The following is an 18,491-nucleotide window of genomic DNA, read 5'->3' as shown; positions in this document are numbered from 1 at the left end:
AGAGCAACACAGAGCTGTCATCTCAAAAACCAAAAGGTAACTGCTTACCAGATTTGCAACTGTCTACTAGGTCATCTTCCAGAATAACCTTCATAGACCGTGGGATACTTCCAACAGACAGCCTTTGCACCTAGCAAACGAAAAGATAAGAAGATGAGTGTGCTCCCATAGATGCTAAGGATCCCAAAACATGGAACATTTGAAACTGCTTCCACTTCTGATATTATAATATAGTTTGATTATGATAAGACTTAAGGAAATTTTATTAAAAATTATGACTGATATCAGTTTCAGAATTCACTAACACGAGCTGGGTGCCGTGGTGTGCTTCTTTAACCTAGCACAGGGAAGACTTGGGGGGAATGGGGGCATAGAGAGACAGAGACACAGAGAGAGAGAAATATGAATGCGAGAATGAGAATTCACTAACACTAGGCACTGGAGGTTACCACTTTCACACCACCTGCTACTCCAGCTCCAAATGGTCTGCCTGCTACCCTATGACCTCTGTGGGCATTCATACACAGAGATTCATACACATGCACATACACCAAAATAAGACTAAAAATCAAGAATTCACTATGGTAGAATAAGACTGTAACACTAAAACATGGGGAATATTTCCAATTATAATCTATACTGGAGATGGTTAAAATCAATACATAGTCTAACAACTTAAACTTGGTGACAAGCTACTTATTTAGCAAGGAAGAGACATTTCTTTCATAATCTCTAGTCTGGAGACTTGGAAAACTGACCTGTCCCTGGGATTATTCCTTAGTAACAGAACGCTTCATTCCACATAGACGTGACTGTATAAATGACTGTTTCCCAAGCTGCCTTGAAGCTACATGTGGTCATAACACTAAGCCCTGGTCAATGGCGGGTAACCAAACACGTAATGGCAGGCTGACAAGACTTGACTAGATGGTAGGTTCACCTGACCATCATCCTCCCTTCCTCAGTTTTCTGACTAGAATACAGGTGTCATGAAACGGAAGCCACCATCCTAAACCATACACCACCACAGGAACAGAAGGCACGTATCCGGAATGGAAAAAAGCCCGGCATAGTGGGACATTTCTACAATCTCCACCTCAGCACTTGGGAGGCTGTGCAGGAGGATTATCATGAGTTTGAGGCCAGCCTGGGATGCAGGCTGTGGCAGGGGATGGCATAAAGTGAAAGAGAAACACCCGGTCTTTGCTATCATTTAACCAAGAGTGGAGCTGCTCTGTCATGAAGCATTCGAGTGTCTACTCCTTAGCAAAGGTTGCCTTCTCTGGTAACTGACCAGCCCAGCAGACATGGAACCGGAAGAGGAATGAAGCTCGCCTGTCTCACTCTTTTATAGGAATCTCACGAGACAGGGAACTGTTCTTCTGGCCCGGTTGTCTCAGAACTGCACACAAAGCTACAGACAGATATTATCAGTCCATGCCCACATGTTACTTTCAACATCCTTTGTGGAGGGAGGCACTGCTTTCAACGCCTCACTGCTTCCAGTGAATGGTCTCAGGCCTCGTTGCCACATCTTACACACATTGTTTTGAGTCAGAGGCATGAATCAAGTCATGATGGAGAGGTAGGGAACACGTATACCAGAGTCCAAAGCACAGTGAGATTGACTTGTTTCTTAAAGTCAGTTGATTTGTAAACGGACTGAATATACAGTGTATAAGCAGAACGAGCACAGAATGGTCAAAGGGTAGACTTAAGGTAGAACTGTAAGGGCCAGTTTCACACAGCATTTCTCAGAAGGTATTCCCTCCCACACATGAGGAGTTCAGGTAAGCAAGAGCTAAGCGAGACCTATTTAAATAAAACAGAGGAGGGATAAGAGTAAGAACTCCACACCCAGGAGCCTACAGGCCGGTGCTGGCCTTGGGCTGCCAATCTCCTTATTTACTGGAGAACACACCTTTGATTTAAGGAAAGGAAATTAAGTTCCTCTTTGAGAACACACCTTTGATTTAAGGAAAGGAAATTAAGTTCCTCTTTAGTTTTTAAAAACCAAACTCCAATCTCTGTCCTTGCCAAAGTTTGGCAACCAGTTAAACTGACTGAATTTCTATCATATTCCAAAGTGCAGCTAGTTTAGAATGTTTAATATAAGCTTTTTATCCATTTGTTTATTTTTACTTTATGTTATGGGTGTTTTGCCTGCATGTAAGTCTGTGCATCACGCCCACGCAGTGCCAGCAGAGTCAGAAGGAGGGCACTGGATCCTCTGGAAGTGGAGTTGCGGACTTCCAAACGGAGGTCCTCTGCAAGGGCAGCAGCAATCCCAGAGCCATCTCTCTAGCTCCAATATTTACTTTTAAATTTTAATACAATTCGGTGGTTCTTAAATCTCATCAGTGCTCCAAAACAGTGACTGCATAGTTTTTTTTTCTTCTTCTTCTTTTTATTTATTTATTTATTTTTATTTATTTTTTGAGACAGGGTTTCTCTGTGTAGCTCCTGCGGTCCTGGAACTCACTCTGTAGACCAGGCTGGCCTCAAACTCAGAAATCCACCTGTCTCTGCCTCCCAAGTGCTGGGATTAAAGGCTTGTGCCACCACTGCCCGGCCTCTGCATGGTTTCTAAAACCTACATTCCAATACATTTGACAGCTTTGACTTTTATCTCCCACAAAGAGAAGGTACAAGGTCATTTGTTTCCATTTTATAGTCTCCAATCCCAGCCATCTCACAGTAGTAGAAAACATAACCAAATCTGTTATTTTTTTTTCTCATTGACTTAAATCATTTACCTGCTCCTGAATTTTGATTTCCTGGTAATCCCGACATCTGGCTGGAGATGAAGACAGGTCTGAGAGACAAGTGAATTTTGTGGAATCACAGCTGTCTAAGCTTGGACATGAAGACGGCCGACTGAAGGTGTAATACTGCTCAAAGTCGGCCTTCACCACAAATCCGTGCTTACACTTGTTACACACGTAATCCCGCTCGAACTCCAGGACCTTCACCAGACTCGTTCGGATCACTGTCCCAGTGACAGATAAGAAGTGTCCCACGTCCTTGGTTTTAGGAATGTGTTCCCTAACCAGTTCTGGACAAACAGGCAAACCTAATGAAAAGATGACATCCACTTACACTTTGATAGCTGACTTCATAGAACATTATTTCTTCCCCCAGAAAACACTGCAACAATATTTCAGGGGAGAAACGTTTATGTCTTCATTTTTACTGTATGTGTGTGGATAGGTACACATGTGCAGAGACCAGATACTCATGCCCAGTACCTCCCTAAATTATTTATCCACGTTGTATTTTGTGAGCAAGCTTCTCACTGAACCTAGAGCTTACCAATCCCATGAGACCAGCTGGCCGTCAAGCCTCAGGGACTCTCCTGTGTTGTCTCTAGAGTGCTCATCCCATACCCAGCACTAGACCTGGAGGCTAAGGAACCAAACTCATGGCAGAACAGAAAGCACATGACCATGTTTTTGTTTTACTTTTAAAAAAAAAAATCAGATCATCAACCCACGGAAAAAAAATAACTACGGATTTCAGACAACAGAAAGCAGTGGACTCTTTTGAAAGCACATCTCTAGAAACTACAAACAGGGCTAAGATAGACTGGGCTCTTATGAAGACAGTCTCAGGAGCATGGACAAAATTCGGCCACCTGACACGCATAAGATCAGCTTATTTAGTCATCACTCAATAAACCAAAAGAGAAACAATGAGAGGGTAGCGTGCTGACCAACAGGTCCATTTTCCTCGGACTCGGAATTTAAATATGACTGTTTTCAAGCTTTGATTTGTATAGAACTTTATCCACACTATTACTTTATCCTTTCAAAAACATGTGGTTTTCAATAATAGAAAAAGAGGCAGCCAGGCGGTAGTGGCGCACGCCTTTAATCCCAGCACTTGGGAGGCAGAGGCAGGCAGACTTCTGAGTTTGAGGCCAGCCTGGTCTACAAAGTGAGTTCCATGACAGCCATGGCTACACAGAGAAACCCTGTCTTGAAAAAACAAAAACAAAAACAAACAAACAAACAAAAAAACAAAAAGAAAAGAAAAAGAGACAATTGAAAGGTTTGAATATGTCAAAGAAAAAAATATTATGCAAAAACCATGAGCGCAGCTAAGCCACAGCACTGAGGTACTAGTCAAGGTTATCATGGGTTTATCTGTAGTGTTTGCTCTGCTGCAGGCTGATGATGCAAGATTCATTGCAAAATTTAGTGGCTGAAAAATCTAGTATTGTTTCTCAGCTCGTTGGCTGAGATCAAGTATAAAACTGGTTGGTAAGCAATTGGATCTGCTGAGCTGGTAAGAAATAGCTACTGTAAGTATCGCAGCTGCTTCAGTTTCTTGGGTCAGCACTCTTGGTCTGTTGATACGGCTACTCTAAAAGCCTAGCAACAGCACCAATAATCACAAGGTATTGGGAATCATGGACAGGAAAAATCAAATCAGGTGGGGGGTGTATCAGTAATCCCAGCAATCTCAGAAGGCTGAGGCAGTAGGGTTTCAAGTTACAGGTATGCCTGGGCTTCAGGACAAGATCTTACCTGATGTGGAAAACAAAATAAGCAAATCAGTTACACGAATTAGACATTTGAGATATGGGACTACATTATACCTGGCATAATGGGTCTACAGGTGGATTTGGCTTTATTCTGCTAGCTTACAGACAGTCCTTTCTCTCACCATATACTACATAGACAAAGTGGGCATTCCCAACATTTGCCTTCCTGTTCCTGTTCCATGTTTACAAGGCTGACTTGCCTAGTTTTGAATGACTGTATTGTTTATTAGTACTAATTCAGACTGCATTGTGTATATATATGTGGTTTCGCTATATTCTGAACACTGGCAGCTCAATACTCAGACATCAAATTACTTCTTATATCCAAATTCCTGGAAATAAAATACCCAAGTTATTTTTTGTGGGGGTGGGGTTGAGGGGTGGTGGTTGAGACATGGTCTCATTATATAGCTCTGGCTGTTCAGGAACTCAGTATGTAGAACGGCTGGTCTTAAACTCAGAGACCTGCCTGCCTTGCCTCTAAAGTGCTGAGATTAAAAGCGTGTGTTATAATAGCTGGCAGTGGCAGCACATGCCTTTAATTCAAGCCCTTGAGCCGGGCGGTGGTGGCGCATGCCTTTAATCCCAGCACTTGGGAGGTAGAGGCAGGCAGATTTCTGAGTTCGAGGCCAGCCTGGTCTACAAAGTGAGTTCCAGGACAGCCAAGGCTACACAAAGAAACCCTGTCTCAAGAAAAAAATAAAATAAAATAAATAAATAAATAAATAAATAAATAAATTCAAGCCCTTGGAAAACAGAAGCAGGTAGATCTCTGAGTACTTAGGCCACCCTGTTTTACAGAGTGAGTTCTAGGACTGCCAGTGTTCTTCACAGAAAAACCCTATCTTGAGCTCCCCTACCAAAACAAAATAATGAAAACCCAAATCAATCAATCAATCAATCAATCAAACAAACAAACGACCAAAAAAACAAAAACAAAAGACTTCTTTATCTTTCATATTATGTTGCTGGAATTTTATAATAAAAAGACCAAGACAACACAACACTAAGCAAAACTGACAATTTGCAACCAAAATCTGTGTACTATCTAAAAAGCTGGAGTGGTAAGGCATAGAGGCCTGGCCTCTCTCTCTCTCTCTCTCTCTCTCTCTCTCTCTCTCACACACACACACACACACACACACACACACACACACACACACACACTCACACACACACACACACACACACACACACACACACACGCGCGTGCGCGCGCGCGCGCGCACGCGCACCATGTCCTCTAGAAGCATGAACCAAGTTCCTGATAGCTGGGCAGCTCAATCCTCATTGTGATCTTGTGAATGAAGATCATGGGGCAGGATCTTCTCTAATTCATACATTATCAATATTTTATGGCTAGTAGTCACATAAAGCTGGTTTAGATTACAATTTTATAAAAGTACACTGATGTCTTCATATTTGCTCCTTCCCTGAGGCTGGTATGATAAGTACCCCATGCCCAGAAGACAATCATTATTATTTGCTTTATAGAAGATGTATATGTACTTTAAATATAAACATCAATTACTTTTAAAAACTCCTTTTAGATTTATTTTGTGAGTGAGTGAGTGTGTGTGTGTGGTGTGCATGGACACTTGTGATAGTGTGCATGTGGAGGTGAGAGGACAACTGTTAGGGTTCAGTTCTCTCTATAAAAGACCAAACTCAGGCTGTCAACTTTGGCAGCACGCATATTTACCTGCTGAGCCTCCAAATAACAATAATTTCTTAGTGTTCTGAGTCCCAAATGTGTTTCATTTTATCTAAATCTTCCCAGAATATTACAGGCCAACAACATGCTCTTCTGACTGACCTGATATCCTAGCATGAAGATTCTGCTTCATAGATAACCCCTCGGGCTCAGGAAGGGACTGCAGAATTGCCAAGGCTGACCTTCGAAGCGCACTGTCAAAAACTGTTAGTACTTCATTGGGGAACACAGTGAAATAGTCTCCAATTTCCATGTTGGTCTCGAAAAGGGTCATAGCATTCACCACAACGGGGTAATGAGCATCCTCATCTCTCTCTTTCAAGATCAGAAGAATGTCATTCTTGTGGTACTCTGAAACGTAGGACTCGAACACTTGACCCACCAGTATGACCTGGTCACTATTCATCTTGAATGGAGGTCACTACAAAGAAAGAAAGGGTGGATTTATATACCTTTGCTATTCAAGCTTTGCACACAACTTACCAAAAAGATCCTTTACTTACCAACCATCCCAGGGCTGGACCACACAGTACTCATAAAATGTCTGAATTCAATCTTAGCTATAGATCTATTGTAGTTATGTAAAACGTGCTTTAAAAATCAGTGAAGTTGTTAGGCCAAGGGGGGTGCAAGCCTGTAATCCCAGCACTCAGGAGGCAGAGGCAGGTGGAGCTTGGTGAGGTCTAGGCTATGTTGTTTCTACAAAGACAATTCTAGGACGGCTGGGGTTATGCAGAGAAACCCTGTCTTGAAAACTCAAAATCAGTGAAGCTGAGGCTACAGGGGAGGCTCAGGGTTGGCAGCACAAGTCTAAGGACCCAAGTCTGGATGCCCAGAGCCTACTTAACCAGCTGGACAGCAGCACACATGCAATCCATGTTACTACTGTGGGATGGTGGTAGAGATGGGAAAGTCACCCAGTAGCTCAGTAAGGTGCCAACTAGCCTAGACTCCATAGTGCAGCTGTGGGAACAAGAGCGCTCATGTCCCAAGGTGGCAGGCAAAAACCAATGCCCCAAAGTTTCTTCTGACCTCCACCCAGATGTCATAGTATACTCACACACACACACACACACACACACACACACACACACACACTTTTATTTGTATTTGCACAAATAAAAAGAAAAAAAAAATCATGAGGTTCTTCCTGATGCTGCAGCCATCTTCCAGTAATTCCAGAAAATGACAAATTTTAGAGGAGAGGTTCCACTCCGTGTTCTCTAAGCCCTTTAGAAAACATAGAAGTATTCTGTTGGCCATATACATGCACATCTACAGGACAGGTTGGAGACATCAAGGGACTGGGTGCTGCTCAAAAGAATATCCCATAAACACCACTGTGGCAAAACTGGGAGAGAGTACAGTGTCAGCATGCTGATGGCAGTGTTGTACATGCACACACTAAAGGTAAGGTTCTTTCTTGGGTCAGTGTGCACTGTGAGCACTCTAAGAGACAGGACAGATTCCTGAAAAAAAATGGTAATGGGGACTAATGAGCAAGGCACCTGGGTTTAGCATGAGCACCAGTCCTCTACACCCAGAGAAGCATGCTGTGTGCGGTCTTGGGAAGGAGCCTGTGCTGGTGGTCCCTGCTCCCTGGGAATTCATGACTTAATGTACACAAGGAAATTACAGACCTTGACTGTAAAAGTGTTTTCTTAAAAACAAACAAACAAACAAACAGTGAAGTTAAATTTAATTCACAGAATTGGTTGATACTGAAAAGTATTAAACAGCACAAAATATTTCTCATGTGTTTCCCAATTTTTCTCCTCCTTAGCCCTTTATTAACATATTATAATTTATATGTGATATGTAGGAAGTTCTGGGCCTCCCCTCCCTCATCCCTGTCTTTAGTGTGTGTGTGTGTGTGTGTGTGTGTGTGGTTTTTTTTTTTTTTTTTTTTTTTGATGTCATCTCTGCTAGGCAGGCTGACTTGAAACTTATTATGTAGCCCAGGCAGGATTTGAATTTGGAGCAATTCTCCTGCCTCAGTTTTCCATGTGCTGGGACTACAGTCGTGTATTTCTTTCACATACACATACACACACACACACACACACACACACAGAAGAAATCACAAACTTCCCTGGGGGTTCCACACTAGCTGCAAACCTTAGCAAAGATGTGTTTTTTATTGGACTTATTTTATTTATATAACATATATCCTCCTCTATAAATACTATGACTGAAGAAGACTATATATAGTTCAATTAAAGTTCAGTTTGGCATCCCTTAGGTGGATCGCTGCTGATTCTGCTGCTGATTCTGCCTTCTCAGAAGGCCTGCTTAGCTGGGAGGGATAAAAAGTATAGAGCAGAACCACAGTTAAGCCAAGAATACTGACAATGACCGGAGGCCAGTATGAGATCATATTATTTCATGAGGTGGATCTTTGCTGGAAAAAAAATCACAGCCCTACCCTCAAGAGTGACTAAAGGAGTATTTTTAAGATTTTACAAATACAAAGTGAACGCAGAGCGGGAAACTTAGCAATCCAAAACAACAACATACCCAACCCCAACAAAGCAGAAAGTGTGCGGGCAAAGAATTTTAAGTTCCTATAGAGACAGGTTACATTTTCAGACACAGATTTTTTTTTTTTTTTTTTGCTTCCAACATCCGTGCAATTAGACAAGTTTGTCAACCCATAAACTCAAGCCATTTATTGTTTTGGGGGACGATGGTTGTACAACTACCAAATTCCCTCTCTTCTTGCCTTGCTGAGTATCTGGCATCCAAACAAATAAAATGGCTTTGCTTTCATACTTTCCACTGCAAGGTGGCGCCAAAAAGAGCAACTTGGGCATAGAGCCTCGCCCCTCACCCTGGCTCACGTAGCCCCCGCCCCTCGGGGGCTGTGGCCACGCCCCATTGGAGCGCGCGTCTCAGCCTCGCGTTGAGCGCCATTCGCGGGTGCGCGCTCATTGCGCGCCTCCGGGCCGCTTAGCAAGCGAGAGCTTAGCGGAGGGATGCTTTCCAAATTCGCTTCTAATCCACAGGTGGTTGGCTGTGGCCTCCCAGCCCCGCGGGTAGTTTAGAAATTAAAGGTTACGGACGCGGCCTGACGAGACCACGGGAGGGGAACGATGCCCGGGACCCGAGGTTGCGGCAGTCACTTACGGGCTCAACACGCACTGTCTTGGTCGCCGGGGCCGCGCTGCTCCCGTGGTCACCCCAGCCCGGCCCGCGCGGCGTTGGAGGGGGCGGGGCGTGCGCGCGGCCGCTCGAAGGGCCGTCTTGCGCGGGAGCGCGCAGACCTCTTCGGGCTGCTTTCGCCCGGCCTCCGAAGGAGTTGTGCTTCCCGCGGACCCCGAGCCGCGCACAGCTTCAACTTTCCGGCCGCGGCTGCTCTTCCGGGTGCGGACGCAGGCGGGCGCGCGCCACTACCGGCGCTGGAGTCTGCAAGCGAGAGGCGGGAGCGGGGGAGAGGGGCGGGACTCGGGGAGCTGGGGGTGGGGTTTGGGCTGGACAAGACGTCTGAGGGGCGGGACTCGGGAGATGGGGCGGGGTTTGAGCGAGACGCGGGCTTCGAAGGCAGGTTTGAGGCAAAGGGGATTCCGGCAGGCTGGAATTCCGCGGCTGGACGAAGGGTGAACTCTGGGTGGAGACTAGGGCGGAGAGACAGGGGAACCCTGGTGACGTATTAGGGCAGGGTGTAGGCGGTCTGGGACTCGACTTTGGTTAGCATCTTCAGGTATACTAGAACACATGTAATTTTGTTGTTATTTAGTTTTTGTTTTGTTTTGGGAATGTATTTAAGGAATCTGCCTACTTCCGGGTCACAATATTTTTCTGAATGCTTTCTGGTAAAGGTGAGATTTTTTTCCATTTGATATAGTTCTGTGATCCATTTCGAGCTAAATTTTATAAGTGGTGTTATGGTTTTGCAAAGACATTTCTACTTTAAATCCTCAGACTGCACATCTATCAGCAATTTTTATCAAATCAGGAAGCCGAGGGCAAAAATGGGTATAAGAAATTCATTATCTTGACCCCATTCAGCTTTAGCAAGAGTCACCTCAGCCCAAGCAGCCTCTGTTCATGTTCGCTGATCACAAAAAGTTCCTAGCTCAACTAATAACGTGTTTTTCTGAACTTCAAATTGTTCCTTAAGACTTTCTACATCAGAGCCACTAGCAAAAACATTTTTTTTAAAAAAGAAATGACCGACTGTCTTAGCGTTCTGTTGCTGAGAAGAAACGCCAGGCAACTCTTTTTTTTTTTAGACGTAATTTTTTTGATTTATTTTATTTTATGTATATGAGTACATTGTAACTGCTTCAGAAACACACAAGAGTGCATCTCTCTTGGATCCCATTACAGATGGTTGTGAGTCACCATGTGGATGCTGGGAATTGAACTCAGGACCTCTGGAAGAGCAGTCAGTGCTCTTAACCACTGAGCCATCTCACCAGCCCTAGCAAAAACATCTTAACCTAGCTTCACTAGCAATTTTATTTTTCCAAATGCTTTCTAAGGGAGGTGGTTACTGCTGACAATCTACATCTCTTAAGTTCCTTCCTAGGGTGGTGATTGAATCATTAATCTGCTCCAGCAACAATGCCTGAAAAAGCTCAAGCATTGTTATCTTGACTGCCAGAGATACTGCCCAATGAGGGGCTGGAAGACCCTTCAGAATTTCCGTCCAATTCTTGGATTCAAAGGGATGTAAGGGCAGTCCTCAGGACAGGTGGTCCTCAGAGCTCTGCCTGTCTATGGTGCTAACCAGTGGGTGGGCTGCATTCCCTGAGTTCTAAAGCTGTTTGTTGTTCCTCCTGCTTAGCCCTCAGCATAGAGTCAAGAGAACAAAACCAAGAAAGGCTCCAGGACACTTGAAGAACCCATATCAAAAGTACCTGCCGCCAGCCTTGACAGTACTAGCCTTCAGTCCTAGGAGAAATGGAGGCAGGCACAGGTGGATCTTTGGGAGTTGAGGGCCGGTCCACGGTCTACATAGTTCATTCTACACCAGCTAGAGTACATAGAATTGTTTTCAAACGAATAACCGACAGTACATGGAAAGAAACCACACTTTACCTTGAACCTAGTAAATCCTGATTAACTGATTAGATTTTGATTTGTGAAGATTGGTCCAAACCCTAGCTTGCCTTAAGCCATCTTTAACCCCCTTAAAAGGTATTTCTGGCCAATTTTTGTCTGAATGAATATAGTCTTGTGCGAGTAGCTGGTATGCATTTGTTTGTTATTTCGAATTAGGGGTATATACGTGTGTGTCTCTCTGTGTGGGTGTGTGCAGGTGAGTGCAGGTTCCTAGAGAGGCCAAAAGAAGGTACTGGGCTGGAGCTGGAGAAACAGACAGTTGGATGTTCCCTGGCACTGGGTATCAAACTTGGGTCCTCCAGAAGGGCGGGGTGTGCTCTTAACAGCTGAGCCACCTCTTAAGTCCCTTTTGCATTGTGTTGACATTTCAGACCACTAGCTTTTCCCAACTCAAAAGTTAGGAATGCCATCCAATAGCATCGGAGGCCTTTAGTTCCAAGCTTGGTTGTAACCTCCTCTTCTAGTTTCTGCTGCTGTGAAAAGTACCCGGACCAAAAGCGACTTTGAGGGGGAAAGGGTTTATCTGACTTACAGTCCAGGTCCTCGTCCTTCACTGGGGAAAGTCACAGCAGTAACTTGACTGTGCACCTGCTGTTCCATCTAGAATTAACTCTGACCCAAGAATTAACTTTACAGCCAAGGAAGTGTGGCAGGAGCCATGGGAGATGCTGCTTGCCGGGTGGATCACAAGTCAATATTCAAAATATATTATTTCTTATATAATTCAGACTGCCTGCCTAAGGATGGTACTTCCTGGGGCTGGGCCCTCTTTTTATATCAGTTAAGGATACAATCCCTCACAGACCTTCCTACTGGTCAGACTCCCTTCTCTTTGGGCATGGCCAAAGCCTTTAATCCCAGCAGGTTGGTCACTGTGAGTTCAAGGCCAGCCTGATCTACAAAGCAAGTTCCAGGACAGCCAGAGATATACTTAAAAACAAACCAAAAGAAAAAAAAAACCTTCTTTTCTGAGGTAATCCTAGGTTAAGGCAAGTTGACATTTGAAATTAAGCAATACACCTGTATAATAAATACATTGGTTCCAACTTTTTTTTTTTTTTTTTTTTTTTGGTTTTTTGGTTTTTTGGTTTTTTGAGACAGGGTTTCTCTGTGTAGCCCTGGCTGTCCTAGAACTCACTCAGTAGACCAGGCTAGCCTCGAACTCAGAAATCCACCTGCCTCTGCTTCCCAAATGCTGGGATTACAGGCATGCACCACCACCGCCTGGCTCATTGGTTCCATCTTAATGAATTTATGTTCATAGAGCACATTGGACCCTGGAAGGGGAGTAACTGGACCATGGCCACTCAGTGGGTTCCAAGATAAACTGTTCTCTCCTTCCTTCAAGGTAAGGGTCCCCCCCCCCCCCCCCCGGCATGCAGTAAGGACACATGTTCCACTATCACATGCTCCACTATGTTCATAGCAGCCTTATTTATAATAGTCAGAAGCTGGAAAGAACCCAGATGTCCCTTAGTGGAGGAATGGATACAGAAAATGTGGTACATTTACACAATGGAATACAGTGAATTCGTAAAATTCATAGGCAAATGGTTGGAACTGGAAAATATCATCCTAAGTGAAGTAACTCAATCACAAAAGAACACACATGGAATGCAGTCACTGATAAGTGGATATTAACCCAGAAACTCTGAGTACCCAAGACACAATTCACATATCAAATCATTCCCAAGAAAAAGGAAGGAGAGGGCCCTGGTCCTGGAAAGGCTTGATGCAGCAATGTAGGGGATTACCAGGACAGAGAAGTGGGAGGGGGTTGATTGGGGAACCGGCAGAGGGAAGAGGGCTCTTGGGGAGGGGGGGAACCGGAAATGGGAAAATCATTTGGAATGTAAACAAAGAATATAGAAAAAAAAAGTTGTGTTTTTGACTCTACAATGACTAGACATATTAATTTTTTTTTGAGACACATTCTTGTTAGGTACAATAGCCTCTAATCTGTGGTCCTTTTGCTTCTCAAGTGCTAGGATTACAGGTGTGAACCACCATAAATGGCTAATAGGGCACTCTTAAGTCTTGTAGTATACAAGAATTTTACACAGGAGCATGCATGTACACACACACACACACACACACACACAGAGAGAGAGAGAGAGAGAGAGAGAGAGAGAGAGAGAGAGAGAGAAGCAGAGCTATTAGCCCTCGGAAGACCATGGCCTATAGTGAGCTGGGCAATACAACTGATAGCTAGGTCTACTGTAATGGCAACTGAGTTGTGAACATTGCATATTGGAGAGAAGAGGGGCCTTTGCTTCTCATTCCAGTCACTAATTTCTCCTATCCATCTGCCTCAAAGTAGATAAGAGTTTTTCAAAAATGTCTTGGAGTGGTACTTTTTAAACTGTTTAGAATTACATCCATTTATTTATTGTGGTGGGTCCCGGGGCTCAGTCTTAGAAAGACTGGGGCTCAGTCTCTTTACAGAGAACCTGTAAAGAGCCATGGGTTTGAACTCAGGTCCACCAAGTACTCTTGACACTGAGCCACATCCCATGGCTTTGCATGGGACTTTCTGTGGTACAAGTTTCCCCTGCATTAACCAGCTCATGTGATCAACTGCACATAAACTCATTTGGGAAGCTAGAGTTGATAGAATCATTTGGTTACTTCCCTTTTGGGATGGTCAGACATTTTTTTTTTTAATGTCTCCAAGGAAGTCCAAGACACACCCATTTTGATTGGTACACTGATCTGTGTGGACGAAACTCATGCACGGCTACTGCAGCCATCAGAAGGGCTGCATCCAGCTATTTGTTGTCAGAGTTCATAGGAACTACTTATTAGCAGACAAAAGTGACTTAGCTTTGTTGGAGAATTCTACTGATCTTAGAGTCACCACAAAGGTTTTTTGCTAAGGTGGACTAAAGCTTAAGTTAGATGTGAGGCAGGAGAGATGGCTCGGGTTAAAGCCATTGCCGCACCGATGTAAGGTCTGGAAGAGCTGGGTCTTAGGAACTCACATAATTGCTAGGAGGGCATGGTTGTCCACCTGCAATTTCAGTCCTGGAAGGTGGGGAGGGAGGGTTAGCTAATACGACTCATCACCTCAGTGAACTCTAGGTTTGACTAATAAATTCTGTAATAGGGGGATCCATGATGATTCCTGATGCCAACTTTGGGCCTCCGCATGTATGTGCATATATGCACATACAGAAATACATGCACATATATACACACATTTATAAAAAGTGGATTAAAAAACCCCAAATATGACATCTTATATGTCAACATAAACCATGCTATTATGAAAATTAGCAAGCAGGCATTTGTTTTGTTTTATTTTGAAGACTGGGTCTCACTATATGGCCCTGGCTGGCTCTAATATAATAGACCATGTTGGCCTCTGGCACACAGCAATCTGAAGTGTTGAGATTAAAGGTATGTACCACTACACCTGGCATAACTTTCCTTTTAAGACAAATTTTTGTAGACCTTTTTTTACATACCAACTTTGGCCCTAAATAATATTATTCATAGATACTAACTTTATTGAAAGTTTACATCTCATCTATCAGAATCACAAAAGAAAAAAGCCATTTACCAACAAGAATTCATATACTTGGAAGTACACAATTTACATAAATTCTTTTATTCTGGATTTATAAATGTTAACAATTTAGTTAAAATTATACACAACAATGGAAGATAATAAATTTCCCTGTATTGATATTAAGACTATTGAAGTAACAATTTATGATCATTAGTATAGTAAAACTTATCGACAAGTCTTATGCCTGGTATTAAAAAAGTGTTTAAAGCACACTTGATAGAAAACAACCACGAAAAACGTTTGTTCTAACAAAATTTATTATGCAGTAATTACAAAGATTAAGACTTTCATCTAAAATAAAAATAATTGTTATAATTACACACATAATATAGTACCTCAGAGAGTGATTCCAATAAATATCACAGGAAATACAGTGCATTTTCAAATTGGAGAGACAAACACTTTCTCATTCACAGTGTTTTACATAGAAAGGCCTGTCCACATAATGATTCATATGCAGTCATGCTCTTGGAACCATCCACACAGAGCCGTGCCAGGACAATTGATTCAGAAAGTAAAGTACCGGGCAAGCCACTCCTGGCGCTGGGAGTCTGGAGAAGCCACCGGCGAAGCTTCACTCTGAGGAGGACTGAATTCATAAAGAGAGAGACATGGAACCCAGCATTAAATGCTTTGCAAAGTCATAGGGAAGTAAATAAACCTAAGTGCTGATTTCCACAACTGGTACCCCGTGTCAGAAATGTATGCAAGGACTGGCTACTCTGCATTAGGGCTGCCTCCCCTGAGAACAGGAGTCTAGGTAGCTCACGGGAACTCTGTGACTGAAGAACCACATCACAGTTATTCTAGGATCCAAAAAGTAAACGAATGGCCAAAAACAACAGTCTCATCGTCAAGGTCTGAAAAACTTGAGCGTTTGTGGAAAGAGGAGAGCAAACAAAATAGTGTCCCCTCTTTTGGCCACTTTCCCCTTCAATTATCAGAACCTGACACAGGCGTTGATTCTCGTATATGAACCCTTCACTAGAACTAAAGTAAATCAAAGTAGAGGTCTTTTTACTGTTTTGCATATTTACATTAAACTTCCATCATTCCATCAGACACTTCAAAGAGTGCATTAAAGCCTAGTTTTCCTCCTAGTTGCAAGCTCTAACATCTTAACTCTACCACCTAAGGCTCTTTGGGCTACTTAAGAAAACAAAAGCATCCCTACCGTCTTTGGGGGGTTACAAGGCACGCAACAATGTGTTATGCAAAGTCCAGCGGTCAAGTTCCTTGAGCTCATGCACATGCATCTTACTGATACCTGAACACGCCCATGCACGGGAGACAAGCAACACAGAGGATTTAGCAGGAGACACGTTCAGAGACAGCGCCCACTATATTTCATTGTCTTTTTTTTTTTTTTACTCTTTAATTAGTCATTAACTACATTAGAGATCACTTAGCTTAAAAACAGAAATACACACCCCACTTCTAAGACTTAGTAGTGGGGTTATTAGGATTTAGTAAAAATAAGAGGAAAAATAAACTTGAATCACCAACAACAAAAAATCAGTTCTAGTAAAGTGAGCGTAAAACAGTACTTTTTAATTTTAATCATGTAATGACTTAATAATTTCATTTCCTTCATAATTTCCTTAATATATTTAATCAACTCGGAGGCAACTTCAAACTAGAATTAGTTTAAAACTGGTTTGTTTCTAAATGTATCTGTATTTAGCTACAGCACTAAGTTCTCAGAGCTTAATTTTCCTTTAATTTGGCAATATGTATATGTATATTAATAAGTCTGATAAAAGAAAATACATATCTAAAGCATTATAAATGAAAATTTTAATAAATAAAAATGATTTTAAAGTTCTGAAAATTAAAGTTTGTACTAATAAAACCTTGGTAACCTATAAATATTAAAACTCTTAGCACATGAATTATGTGAACACCTCTATTAGCATTTAGAAAATTCACTACTGATAGAAAAAAACTTTGGACAAAACAGAAATTTCTAGATAGGTCATAAAACATTTTCAAACTATCTCATGTTATCTTTTTAGGTTTTTTTGAGTAGTGGATTTATGTAATGTAAAAAGGGAAATTTCTTAAGTTAAAAAATGAGAAGAAGAAGAAGGGGGAAAAAAGCTACTGGTGAGACGTGGCTCACCTCAAAAATGTCTTGGGCTCTTTGGGTGGCAATGGCTGTGGAAGAGGCTTGTTGCTGTTGAACTCAACATCATGGGCTGGAGAATTGGGAATAGGTTCCAGGCGGGTAGGATGTCCATTACCCATGCCGCTGGATTCCAGAGCACTTAGATTGGGAACACTCACAAACCTGTTTGCTGGTGACTTATCATTCTTCTTCTTTTGCTGCGTTAAAAATAACACACGTGAGAATTACTCATTCCCTGCACAGGAGCCAACAAAGAAAACAGGAAGAAGAGGAAAGGTAAATTTGGCTTGGAAAAGTTTTGGAAGCATCGTGTCAGATTGCGATGTTCAAATTAACCGATATTACCCAAAGTGTGGTCTGGGAATCCTTCAAAGTGCTCGTCTACATGGAATCCTCCAGGGTAGACATGCTACCAGGACAGAGAGCACGGGATTAGGGACATTTAGGAGCAGTTCATCTCTAATCCCGAAGCACAGAGTGGACTAGGGGAAGACTAGGTCAGAGTACAGAGTGCAGGGAACAAGAGAGGTAGGCAGTCCCTCCAATACCACAAGGGTAAGTGGGTTTAGGCTAAACTTAGGAGGCGTGAAGTTAAGTATAATATTAAAAGAAAGGTCCGTGAACTTTGTCCATCTGTCAAAGAGAGGCTGTTCTTGCCTGGAAAAAAAAAGGAATACAAAACTGCTTGGCATTGTAGTTTCAACAAATCTCACATTTCTACTTAAGATTTGAAGCAGGTTTAATCTTATTTTAAGCTCTCTGTGTCATATTTCTAAAGAGAGATAACCAAGTATGTAGCATTAAACCCACATTTTAAATTAACTGGCAATACCATGAACTAGCTCATAATATAGGGCTAAAGACAAGAGGAGCTGACATTTTTGGCGTCCAGTCAGTATTTAAAATGAGCAAAAATTGAGGAAGGCAAATGCAGCCTTGAAATCTGTCCCCTTGCAAAACATCACCTTTAGCCTCGAAGAATTATATTCCAAATTCAAGGATTAATGAGCATCAACCCTTATGGAAAATAAAAATTAGTACGTTGTAAAAGACTCGGAATGTCCTCAGGTTTCCCAGGTGGATGTATGCTGATTTTTTTTCCTTGCAAAATTATTTTAGCTTTTAAAAATGGAAATAATTCACACGATAGAACTTTTACTTCGATTAAAATAATAAAGTCCCTGTGGCTGTTTCTTCCTGCCATACCCTGTGACTGGCAGACAGTCTGTGATGCAGGGTGTCTAGCATCAGAGAGCAGAGCGCGAACACAGGAAAGCCACCGGGAGCCAACAGCAGCTGGAAGACTCAGCTGCATCTTCTGCCTTTTCTTATTTTACTCTGGAGATGGCTTTGGGTTTTAAACAGGGCTCAGGGTTTTTGTTTGTTTTGTTTTGTTTTGTTTAAGAAATCAAACAGTGGATAGCCAGGTTTGGTGTCCCACACCTTTAATACCCGAGCTCTTTGG

The 18,491-nt window shown here is 42.6% G+C and overlaps 2 protein-coding genes across 8 annotated transcripts in view; both read right to left on the bottom strand.

The window, feature by feature from the left end:
- Mcm9 (minichromosome maintenance 9 homologous recombination repair factor) overlaps window positions 1–9,671 on the bottom strand; it is an 88,057-nt gene extending 78,386 nt beyond the window's left edge. For all 7 annotated transcript variants that reach the window (XR_007974383.1, XR_007974382.1, XM_052163568.1 and 4 more), the window contains exons 1-4: window positions 9,387–9,671; window positions 6,363–6,681; window positions 2,757–3,073; window positions 49–130 (exon numbers count right to left, since the gene is read on the bottom strand). Coding sequence is in view for 5 of the 7 variants with exons in the window: in XM_052163568.1 (XP_052019528.1) it covers window positions 49–130; window positions 2,757–3,073; window positions 6,363–6,666 (703 nt within the window). In the remaining 2 variants the exon portion in view is untranslated. The remainder of the gene's footprint in view (window positions 1–48; window positions 131–2,756; window positions 3,074–6,362; window positions 6,682–9,386) is intronic.
- Window positions 9,672–15,150: 5,479 nt separating this feature from the next.
- Window positions 15,151–18,491, bottom strand: part of Fam184a (family with sequence similarity 184 member A) — a 114,983-nt gene continuing 111,642 nt past the window's right edge. Inside the window, exons 17-18 of the mRNA XM_052164273.1 lie at window positions 17,021–17,223; window positions 15,151–15,487 (exon numbers count right to left, since the gene is read on the bottom strand). Of these exons, the coding sequence (XP_052020233.1) occupies window positions 15,406–15,487; window positions 17,021–17,223 (285 nt within the window). The 3' untranslated portion in view covers window positions 15,151–15,405. The remainder of the gene's footprint in view (window positions 15,488–17,020; window positions 17,224–18,491) is intronic.

Source organism: Apodemus sylvaticus, chromosome 19 (assembly GCF_947179515.1).
Source record: "Apodemus sylvaticus chromosome 19, mApoSyl1.1, whole genome shotgun sequence".
NCBI lineage: Eukaryota > Metazoa > Chordata > Mammalia > Rodentia > Muridae > Apodemus > Apodemus sylvaticus.
The sequence above is the reverse complement of the archived record's forward strand: the minus strand, read 5'-3'. Positions and strand labels throughout refer to the sequence as shown.